Consider the following 12,210-nt stretch of genomic DNA (forward strand, 5'->3'; position numbering starts at 1 on the left):
TAGGGGGTGTGTTATAGGGGCACAGGGAAGGGGCTTTTCAGCACCCCCAAGTGTTCTGGTGACTTCTGTCTGACGTGAACATTACCATTAATGTTTGCCTCTGTTATTCACTAAGAGAAATTGTCATTTAAAGCCATTTTGTACCTAGGCCTCTATGCCCAAGACTAGGAAACAGCCTTCAGTAGAAGCTGGAAGAATGTAATTCTATAAAGACCTTTAAATTCAGGTTCTTGAACCTTCCTGAATCTATTTGTTATAATAATTGTGACAAAAGATGTTTCCTTTGAGAATCCATTTTTATTCACGCCAATTTCTCATGTTGTTTTCTCAAGCCTCTAATAGTATCTGATCAATTGTGCTTCCAGAGAATTAAAGAGAAGCGGAATCCTACAAATCATGAGGGGGCATTTATGTCCAGACCGGGAACGTGGCGCAACGTGGCCCAGGGCAGGGTGGGGAAGGCGACCAACCAGCTATTCCCGCTGCTTGCCTGAAATTCAGACTTGGGATCACTGGCCAGAACTGGTCATGATAGCGCTCTAAGGGCTTGGAAGGGAGAAGCTCTCAACAGTTTATTTGCTCTTAAAAATCTCTTCTAGAAATTCTGTGCGTCTACTCAGGTGCCTCTTACCTGGTGGAATGGAGAATTCATTCATCTTCAGAAAGCCCAGTGGGGGGATGGGAAGTACCTCCCGACTCACAAGGGCCTAAAGAGATCAGCCATGGGTTCAAGGGTCTTCCCAATACAAGTAAACATTTGGCCTCACCTGGAAGGCGCTAGACGCTGCAGCCCAGCAGGCTTCCATGTGACCGCTCCCCTGTCCTCGGGTCTCAGGGCTCAAGCAGCAGCCAGTGCTACAACCTACTTTGTACTCCACACATCAGCCCCTCGACTGTTACAAAAGTCTCTTTGGTGGCTCACCACCCTCCCCCATGGGTGACCCAAGATGATTTCAGTAGGGCTCTCTCTCCAGGTCCATTAGGGACCCCCGAGAAACATCTGATCTTGAAAGCAGATACTAGGTGGTATGTAGGGTGGGCCATGTGGGACCGTGAGTAGTAATTTGGGGAGTCTTATGTGGAAAAGAGGCAAGTAAGGGATGGTCTGTGACTAGACCAGGGCACTTACTAACACCCCGCCCCACCCAGGGCAATGCTAGGGGGAACTGCAAGGTCAAGGAGACGTTTTGTCCATTAAATAACAAAAAACTAGGGTTAAAGTCTAGATGTCCTCCATCACAGAGCCAAATCCAGGAGAAAAATAAATTTATGAGACAACCTCAATGTTTTTTTTTAATTGAACAAATTTATTGAGCACCTACAGTATGCCAGCATCTATCACAATAATAATCCAAAAGAGTCAGGATCTACCAGTGGGTATCAGGAGCCCTCCTGGATGAGGACAATGCTAGCGGTAGGTCAGAAGAGGGAGCGATGCCCTCAGTAGTGTCTCTGTGACTCCTCCTTCGAGTTACTGCCATCTGTGGGGAGGGGAGCATCTGAGTGTGGTCTGCGGTGGGCTTCTCTCCCCTCCTCCCCTTGTGTTATGGCGGGCATCTTGCATTTTCTGCTTTTGAAGGGGTTTGCTGACATCTTTTGGGGTCACTCAGTTTGGTAGACTACACTGTGCTGAGGCAGGGGTCGGTGAGAAAGGATGGGGGCAGAGCGCATCAGAGCTGTGCTCTGAAGCATCCGTAGGGGGTGTGTGTGAATATTCTGAACTAAGGGCACTGATGAGGGTGAAGACAGGAGGAGCCGTCACCTGGCCGCGGGTGTACTCGTGGATGCCTCGGTGACTTTTGCTATCCTGAGCTTGTCTACTGCTCCCTGGGGCTGCGTCAGCACCCTGAGTGATTAGTGTGTTGTTTTGCATCATCAGCTACTGTCTGTGAGTCACATTTCTGGGCAGCAGGTGGACAGGCAGCGGCCTTCTAGGCATCATCTCTGCAGAAAGAAGCCCCACGCTGCTCTGAGCCCTGTGGTTCTGTAGTCACCAGTGTGGCCCCTAGAGTGTATTTTCTTGGTCTCGGGCACCACAGCAGCAGACGGATGCAACCCTCTGTTCTTTATCGTTGACCGTGGCTGAGATCTCAAATCAACATCAGTCTGGCACGAGGGTTGGCAAACTACGACCTTTGGGCCAAATCTGACCCTCCACCCGTTCTTGTAAAATAAATTTTCTTGGAACTCAGCCGCTCCCATTCATTTATATATCACAGGCTGCTTTCACACTATAATGACAGAGACTGTATGGCTGGCAAAGCTGGAAGTATTTATTATTTAGCCCTTTAAAAAAATTTGCTCACTCCTGGTCTAGAATTATAGAAGACCATATATATATATATATATATATATATATATATATATATATTTTTTTTTTTTTTTTTTTTTTTTTTGGTACACAGGCCTCTCACTGTTGTGGCCTCTCCCATTGCGGAGCACAGGCTCTGGACATGCAGCCTCAGCGGCCATGTCTCACGGGCCCAGCCGCCCCGCGGCACGTGGGATCCTCCCGGACCGGGGCACGAACCCGCGTCCCCTGCATCGGCAAGCGGACACTCGACCACTGCGCCACCAGGGAAGCCCAGAAGACTATATTTTTATTTACTTAAATCAGAGCAGAATATTGTAATTCGGAGTCCTGGAATATGCGGGATGTTCGGGGTAGGAGGTAAGGTTCTCATTACAGGGATGGCAAAGACTTGAGGCTTCAGCTCGAGTCTGATAGCTGGTTAACGGCTGCCGGAGGACTGTGTTGAAGAGGATTCTGAAGCTGTGTCTGGGCTGGTGTGGGCGCTTCCAGAGAGGTGTAAACTGGGCCGTGAGTCATTCAGGCAGGGAGCACCAGAGTGGGACGTAAGCAAGGCAAGTCTATGCTCTTCCCCAAAGGTATACAGCAACTAGGGACAGCTCGGCGTTGTCCCCGACGCCAGCACTTGGCACTGCAGAGGCTGGAATTGTAAACATACCCTTACTGGAGTGGGAGAGAGGTGAGATTTAAATACTGTTCACGCTGTGACAGAAGCAGGCAATGGCAGGAAAGGCCAAGGTCAGGTTAGAGCTCCAGCTTTAATTAAGGCTCCTATGCACGCGTGCAACGGTGTTGGTTCAGGACAGCATTTTGTGTAAAGCTTCCCACTCGGAGAAGAGGGGAGTGCATTGATTAACCTGTGCAATCAAAGTGCCAGTTAAAATTGTTATGATGAATTATTTAAAAATGAAAAAGGGTGTGTGATGATGCATGTTTACTGGAGAAAGCAGTGCAAAATGTGGCTCCTGTCATTTACATAGATCTGTGTATATATAGCCCTTGGATTGTGGTTTTAAAAATTGAAGCAACTTAAGAATACCTCCCCACTATGTCTAATAACCTACTATCCTGTAACTCCAAGAACGATTCTTCCTCATTGATCCAGACAAATCTAGGTAGTGGTGTCTTCTGCGGACCCCCACCTGTTACAGTGAATGTGTTTGAAAGATGTGTGCAAATCTAGATTTTGGAACTCAAAATCGTATTATAACTGCACTACAATGACTCCTTTCACTGTAACGGTACCTGGAAATTCTCAGGGCCACTGCTCCCTGGTAAGGTAAACAGATATGGAGAATCCAGTAAGGTGGAATTGTGTGCACTAATCTCTCATACAAGTCACTTGGTATCTTTCTCACATTCAGCGTTTTTTGGCTCTAATTGTTTTTCCTTCCCAGCATGAAAAATTGTGAAATCAACTCCAGCTGACTAGGTTTTCTTTCCATTTCAAATAATTATATGAAGCATTTAAATAAGTGCACCAAACCATATCTCAAATGGAACTGAGTATTCAAAACATATATTTTATGCCTTAAGTTTGTTGAGAATTTATTTGCATAAAAATCCCAGTATTTTTCCACTGAGCCCACCACCTCGCAGGTAAGAACGGGTGGTGTGTCAAACGTGCTAATAACGACCCCGTGAGACAGATAATTAGATTCCGGAGGGACCTGGGGAAGCGGGGCCGAGAACACGGGTGGTGTGCAGACCCCAGAGGGGCAGGGGCGCCTGAGCCTGCGGGTCTGAAAGACAAGAGTGGGGTGTGTTCAGATGTAGAATTCCTCCTCCACGTCGTTGACCGCGCCTCCGGCCAGCACTGAGGGGGGCAGGAGGCCTCTGCCAGTCTGCTGGGCATCGGGAGCATCGTAAGGGAGTTCTGGGGGTGACTCTGGGAGCCAGGAGGTGTCGGAAGCTGGGGAAGTGGTGACAGCTGTGGCCGAGGAGCTGGGAGGCCCTTTGGTGAACAGAGGGAGGGCAGCCCAGGAGGCCTCTGTGGTCACGCCGCCCCCAGCGGGCAGGGGTCCTTCTCTGGAAGCCCTGCGCTCTGACCAGAGGCTGCTGCATCTTTCGGAGGGGAGCAGTGTTTCCGCGGGGCTGCAGAACCTGCTGGGTGCAGAGTACGCAGAGACCACGGACGGGTCAGAGGAGAGCCGCAGCCCCGTGTCCACGTCCGTCTCCTGGGCCCCCTCGAAGTCATCGATGGAGAGGAGGCGGCTGTGCCTCCGCTCCGACGCCCTCTGTCCCGGGCCGTCTATGTTTGCAAACCACGGTGGTTCAGCTGAGGAGGCCGGGGAGGGGTCTCCCATGGGCAAACAAAACAAGGACTTGCTTCTCTGGAAAGACCAGGGGAGGCTGGGAGGGCTGCCGGCTGGTCTGGCAAAGTCCTGCGGCTGCCGGGTAGGCAGGCCTGTCTGGCCGAGCCCCAGGTCTGAAGTGTCCATCTGGGGCTGCGGGCCGCTGCCAGGGGTCCGGCTCTGTGCAGCGGCACTGGGAGAAGGCGTGGACCCAGCTTTCTTCTCTGAGGCGTGGTGAGCTCTGCTGGGTTTAGGGCACTTCCTGTGTACCCTCTGTGCCTGCAGGGGGAAGAGGGCATATCACATCAGTGCAGGACTGGCGGTCACCGGGGACGGGGATTCCGCTGTTAACAGAACGTGAGACACATTTCCTGATGACTGGAAACTTGCGGCAATGTCTCGGCAATGAAGCATTACCAGAAATTTCATTCTCCCAATTCTAAAGCAAAGACAGAGGTAGCGGAGCTTGGGGGAACACAGATCAGACTTCTCAGTCTGAGCAGACATCCCCGAACCCAGGGGGAGACGCAGTCCCTTGTCACGACAGGGGACGGTACGTCTTCCAGTGCACACGCAAGGATGCTCAACAGATTAGCCACAAGCATGAGGCCTGGCTGAGCAGGAGAGGGGAGACAAGAATTACCATTCAATGCAAAAAGGTTGCTTGAAGGGTTTATCTTCCTCCAACCAAAGCCCCACTGTTTGGAAATACTACTGACGGCAGCATGGAAGGATCAGGATGGGACTTGACTCCAGTGTACGTGTGAACATCAGGACACAGCCTAGGGGTGGCCTACGATTCAGGGCTGTGCATCTTCAAAGAGTGCAGGCCTATCAGGAAATAGGCATTTATTTACTTGCTCTAAGGAACTCCACAATACTCCTCTATTTTGCCTTTCAGAAACTGTATGGGAAAAGGGGCGGCTGACTACTGACTAACCCCGTGGATGCCCCACAGGGCTGGGACAAGCAGTTTCACCCTTTAACACTCCGCCCTGTCCTCCTAGTCTCCCCGACCTTCCCTGCAGCTCTGCAGGAAGCTGTTTCTGCTGCACAGAACTGGGGCTTCACTTCCGATTCTCATGCCCCCCTGGGGCTGCTGCTCTCAGGTTCTCCCCCTGGTCTGGCTCACCAGGCCTGCAGGCCAAAGTCTGGATGACTTACTACCCAGATAATGGATCTGGGGACAGTGGGTCTGGCTCTGCTCTGTATAGGATTACCTGATTTATGAATCCCTGCAATAAGAGGGCTGAGTGCAGTTAGGGGTATTTCCTGGCACCCAGCAGGCTACGAGACGTTGGCTCTTCCCTGGACAGGCAAGTCCCCCACCTCCCTGATAGACAGGAACCTGGTTTTTTCACAGCCACCTGGGAAATTTTATTCAATGCAATATACACTTATTTGTACCTATTACGGGTGAAGGAGGAGAAGCTACAGTGAGAGGGACTGTCCTCAACCACGTGAAACTTTTATCTCATTGACAGGATCGGAGACAGAAGGAACTCAGACAAGGGCGTGTGGCGACAGTCACAATACTAGGGTGAAGAGAGAGAGGCCGTGCCTGCCCGCGGGAGCACAGGAGGCTTCAGTTGGAGGTGGCCATGGAGATGGGCGGCTGTCGTCCTAGTGGGTGGCACGCGTGGAGAGGAGGCTGTGCTGGAGAGAGACGCCAAGACAAACGGGCTGACCGTTGGCAGGTAAGCAAGGGAGTTGCAGGGGGCGGGGAGCAAGCAGCTCGGCTTGATTACAGACCAGGTGCCCGGAAAGCAGTGCTGTAGGTCAGCTTGGGGATGGAGTCTAGTATTGGTCAAGGAGACCCTGACCATGTGGCTGAGAAACCCACATACTTATCCTTCTGCTGGGGCCATGTTCACTCTTGATTATGTTATTTTCTATAGGACCATTCCTTTCACTGATTTCTTAGATCATTTTTGCCTAATTCCAGATATCTCTTAATCCTATAAACAGACCGACTGACGCATTGTTTTTCAATCAACATTAACTGAGAGTCTTTTAAGCAGAGCTCCTCAACTGGTGTGTTTAAGCTTTGCCTGGGTTATAAAGGTGTGCTGAGGACTGATCTGTCACCAGCAGCCTCTCGTACCACAGAAATATTATCGTTTGCTATGTGCTCTGATGTGAAAAAGGTCTGGAGGACCAGGCACAGATAATTTTGAATAAGACACGATCTTAGCCCCCCCACAATTAACAATACAACGGTCAAGTGTAACAAGTGAGCCACAACGATAAAGTGAGCGGCGATATAATGGGGGCATTTGGGGCACCAAGTGGGGAGGGGTTGATTTTACAGAGTGGGTGAGGCAGCACGGGGAAAGGGTAGAAAAAGCTTGCCTTGAAGTCATGACTGGACAAAATCTTGGAAGTGGAAGAGGGGTTTGCCAAATGGAGGGCAGTGGGCGTGGCATGGAAAGGCACACAGGCACAGAGACAGCGTGACCAGAGGCTGGGGGCATGAACCAAAACAAGAGGCGAGCCCTGAGAAGTGACAGGAGCCTCGTCAGGGGCGTGCTGTTGTGTGCGCAAGCTCCCTCTCCCTCTATATATTCTTTTTCAGATTCTTTTCCATTTTGGTTATTACAAGATACTGAATATAGTTCACTATGCTACACAGTAAATCCTTGTTGTTCATCCGTTTTATAGATGGTAGTGTGTATCTGCTAATCCCAAACTCCTAATTTATCCATCCCTCTTGCCTTTCCTCTTTGGTAACCGTAAGTTGTTTTCTATGACAGTGAGTCTGTTTCTGTTTTGCAGGTAAGTTCATTTGTATCATATTTTAGATTCCACTCATAAGGGATAGCATATGATATTTGTCCTTCTCTGTCTGACTTAGTATGATAATCTCTAGGTTCATCAGTCTTGCTGCAAATGGCATTATTTCATTCTTTTTTTATGGCTGAGTAATATTCCATTGTATATATGTACCACATCTTCTTTATCCATTCATCTGTTGATGGACACTTAGGTTGCTTCCATGTCTTGGCTATTGTAAATAGTGCTGCCGTGAACATTGGGGTGGATTTATCTTTTCGAATGACGGTTTTCTCTGGATGTAGGCCCAGGAGTGCTGGATCATATGGTAGCTCTATTTTTAGTTTTTTAAGGAACCTTCATACTGTTTTCCATAGTGGCTGCGCCAATTTACATTCCTGCCCATGGTATAGGAGGGTTCCCCTTTCTCCACACCCTCTCTAGCATTTATTATTTGTAGACTTTTTGATGATGGTTAATCTGACTGGTATTAGGTGATACCTCAGTGTAGTTTTGATTTGCATTTCTCTAATAATTAGCGATGCTGAACATCTTTTCATGCGCCTGTTGGTCATCTGTATGTCTTCCTTGGAGAAATGTCTCTTTAGGTCTTCTGCCCATTTTTTTGATTGGGTTGTTCATTCTTTTGTTACTGAGTTGTATGAGCTGTTTGTATATTTTGGAGATTAATCCCTTGTCAGTTGCATCGTTTGCAAATATTTTCTCCCAGCCTGTGGGTTGTCTTTTTGTTTTGTTTATGATTTCCTTCGCTGTGCAAAAGCCTATAAGTTTGATTAGGTCTCATTTGTTTACTTTTGCTTTTATTTCTATTGCCTTTGGAGACTGACCTAAGAAAACATTGGTATGATTTATGTCAGAGAACGTTTTGCCTATGTTCTCTTCTAGGTGTTTTATGGTGTCATGTGTTATATTTAAGTCTTTAAGCCATTTTGGGTTTATTTTTTTGTATGGTGTGAGGGAGTTTACATGCAGCTGTCTAGCTTTCTCAACACCACTTGCTTTTTTCCATTGTATATTCTTGCCTCCTTTGTCCAAGCCTAATTGATGGTAGGTGTGTGGGTTTATTTCTGGGGTCTCTATTCTGTTCCATTGATCCATATGTCTGTTTTTGTGCCAATACCATGCTGTTTTGATTACTGTAGCTTTGTAGTATTGTCTGAAGTCTGGGAGGGTTACTGATCCTCTTCTTAATCCTCAGTCTCTAATTCTGTGTGCGGGGGTGTGTTTGTCCCCATGACCTGCTGTCTTCCTGCCCAACAGGCTCTGTACAGCATAATGAAATTCTCAACCTGTTCTGCTAAGGGTGGTTTAAGGAGCTGAAGGTCAAGAGCAGCAATTACAGAGATTTCTGATGGTCTAAATTATAGATTCTTAAAGAATATGATGCAAAATGTTTTTAGTACAGGTCATAAGATATGGTTCTCGTAAAGATCACACTTTACAAGGCCATTCTACTTGCATTTTATGTGCATGGGGGCCTCACTGACTATGGCAAGGAAGGTGCTGAGCCAAACTCGTTCCTCCTGGGGTATGACCCACTCACCAGGGCTTGCTGCTCTGTGCTCCAGTATCCCCTGAACTCCCAACCCAGCCATTCTGACTCTGTGCTGTACTGCTCTGGTTAGTGATCCATTTTCTCTGCAAGGCTCTGTGCTTCACGAGGGAGATCCTGCTCAGCACATACCCTGACCAGTACCCGATACACAGCAGGAACTTAAGCATGAATGAAGAGTCACAGCTTTGGGATGGGGTAAGGAGTGGCCTCAGAAGGCCCATGTGTACCTGGGAGGTGTGACAGCTGAGTGGCTGTTGAAGAGACAAACCAGTTTTCTCAATCATCTGAGTTCGGCTAAATAAGAGAGAAAATAAGTCATGAGGCTCTTTAGAGAAGGAAGTCCTCAGGTACAGAGGCTGCTTCCAGTGTGGGGACAGTGTTTATTAATTAAGATGTCTATCTTATTTTTCCAAAGGGCTGAGTCCCCTGGGTGCCCCAGTAAGTATGTACCACCCTGTAACTTGCATGTTCGGAGTCTTATTCGAGGGGCATGCTCTGGATGAGCATGCTTGCAGTCAGAATCTGCCTGAAAGAGGAAGCCTCTGTGAATACTGCTCCATGAGAAGCAAAAAGCCAAGATTCCAACTTGAGGAACTGTTTGGAGATATCTGAAGCTTTCCACTGTCAGAGACAGAGCAGTGTTAAATTAGACTCAAAATCAGGAACAGCTAGCAGAGGACGAATCCTTGGTGGTTTCGCAGAGCTTTTCATCACTGTGCTCTTATTTTTTTTACTGCATCGTGAAGGCAGGAGTCCAGATAAATCCTAATATCTTCTTTGAAGAGAGGTGGTAGCCAGTGTTTTTCACTGGACGGGTGCCCATGTGCACCGTAGAGGTGGCTGCTGGGCAGGTGGGATTCCAGTTGGCACAGCATTGGCCGGTGATGATGCAGGATCCTGGGGTGGGGAGTTGGAGGAGGGTGGCTGCGAGGCTTCGCAGCCCCTGCTCCCGGGGTCTGCCCAGGGCTGCTGTGCCGGTGGGATGTGCCTGCAGCAGATCTGGTGGTTTTCTCCAGCTCTGCCTGGAGGCAGAGAAGGCAGCTTCTAAAAGCAGGGTCTTGTCTGTCTAATGACAACTCACATATGCAAAGGATGGCCCTTCTTTTGGTGTCCTTCCCATGGCGATGGCTCTATTTCTGTCTGCCTGTCTGACTTGACCAGGAACACTAGAATCTGAGAATGAACCATCAAAGATGTTTCGAGAAGCTCTTCCCCAGTGGACTTTTCCAGAGTGAAACAACACTCTGGAAAAGCCTCCTTCCTCCCCCAGCTTTCGGCTCTCAGGGCTGCCCTCTGGAGCTTCTCCAAGTGACAGCAGCAGTGTACCCTGAGGATGGCTTCCTTTGCTTCTCTTTGAAGCAGTGCCGGCTAGCTGACTCACTGGAATCCAGTAGTTCCCTCTTTGCTGTTTATGGAACTTTCTCTAAGGAACACAGTAGCATTACATCAATGACTCTGCCTAAAGGCAACCAGCCAGGGTGATCTGGTTGTGTCCCTGAAATCACCAAAAAGCTGAAATGCAGTAGGTGACCCATGAGCTTCACATGGAACTTCGAGCCTGGGCAGTTTGCAATGGAAGGAGTAAAGAGGCCTTTTTCAAGGATCAGGGTGTCTCAACAGACACATGGATAGAATCCCTAGGAAGGGTGATTCTGTCCCTGACCCAGTAAGCCTGTGCAGTGTCTCATGGGTCGATCATGGTCAGGGCATTTTCTCTCACCCTCACACCTCCTCTTTCCAAGAAAGGTCATTTCCTCCTGTTCTGTCCTGGGCAGAAACACAACCAGTGTGGCACTGTCTGTTATGCAGTGAGCCAGCAAAAAAGACCTTTTAACCGAGGGACTAATAAGAATTAGGGGCAGTCTCAAAGAAACTGGGCAACGGGTTCACATGAGAAACCAGATTTTTGTTCTAAATAAAAGCATCGTATTTTGCTTCTCCTTTCACTGTCCTCTGGGTAGGTTTCATATACCCACTAAGAGTACTACCCCCAGAAAAAGCCTATGTTGTCTTCAAATTTTTTTTTTAATTAAAATTTTTACTGAAATATAATTGACATATAACATATATTAGTCTCAGGTGTACAGCATATTGATTATTTGTATATATTGTGAAATGATCACAATAAATCTAGTTAATCCATTATCACACATAGTTATGTTTTTTTCTTGCAATGATAACTTTAAATCTACTCTCCCATCAACTTTCAATATACAAAACAGTATTGTTAACTATAGTCACCAAGCTGTACATTAAATCGCCAGATTTATTAATTCTATAATTGGAAGTTTGTACCTTTTGGCTTTTTTTTTTTTTTTCCTGCACTTGCAGCATGTGGGATCTTAGTTCCCTGACCAGGGATCGAACCCCGGCCCGCTGCATTTGAAGTGCAGAGTCTTAACCACTGGACAGCCAGGGAAGTCCTGGAAGTTTGTACCTTTTGATCACCCACCCATAACAACCACCAATCTCTTCTCTGAATCTATGAGTTAGGCTTTTTATTGTTGTTGTTTTAATTTCACATATAAGTGAGATCATATGGTATCTGTCTTGCTCTGGCTTATCTTGCATGATGCCCTCAGGGTACATCCATGTTGTCACAAATCACAGGATTCCATTCTTTTTTATAGCTGAATAATATTCTACTGTGTGTGTGTGTGTGTGTGTGTATACACACACACCACATCTTCTCCATTCATCCATAGATGGACCCTTACCTTAGGTTGCTTCCATGTCTAGACTATGGTAAATAATGCTACAATCAACATGGAGAGTGCAAATATCCTTTCAAGTTAGTGTTTTCATTTCCTTCAGATAAACACACAGAATTAAAACTGCTGGATCATATGGTAGTTCTATTTTTATTTTTTGAGGAACCTCCACACCGCTTTCCATAGTGGCCACACCAATTTACATTCCTACCAACGGTGCGCAAGGGTTCCCTTTTCTCCACATTCTCACCAAGACTTAATATTTCTTATCTGTTTGATAAAAGCCATTTAACAGTTATAAGGTGGTATCTAAACCACATTGTGGTTTAGATTCTCATTTCCCTGATTATTAGTGATGTTGAATATCATTTCTTACCTGTTGGCCATCTGTATGTATTCTGTGGAACAATGTCTATTCAGACTTTCAGCCCACTTTTTAATCAAGTTGTCTGCTTTTTTACTATTGAGTTATATGAATTCTTTATATTTGTTTAGATATTAACCCCTTATCAGATATATGATTTGCAAATATTTTCTTCCATTTGG

At 47.2% G+C, this 12,210-nt stretch overlaps 1 protein-coding gene across 1 annotated transcript in view; it reads right to left on the minus strand.

The window, feature by feature from the left end:
* Positions 1-4,077: 4,077 nt before the first annotated feature.
* The window catches only part of FAM124A (family with sequence similarity 124 member A), a 112,214-nt gene continuing 104,081 nt past the window's right edge, over positions 4,078-12,210 (minus strand). Inside the window, exon 4 of the mRNA XM_007471688.1 lies at positions 4,078-4,884. Coding sequence (XP_007471750.1) covers positions 4,078-4,884 — 807 coding nt within the window. The remainder of the gene's footprint in view (positions 4,885-12,210) is intronic.

The sequence above is a fragment of the Lipotes vexillifer genome, unplaced genomic scaffold (assembly GCF_000442215.2).
Source record: "Lipotes vexillifer unplaced genomic scaffold, Lipotes_vexillifer_v1.1 scaffold470, whole genome shotgun sequence".
NCBI lineage: Eukaryota > Metazoa > Chordata > Mammalia > Artiodactyla > Lipotidae > Lipotes > Lipotes vexillifer.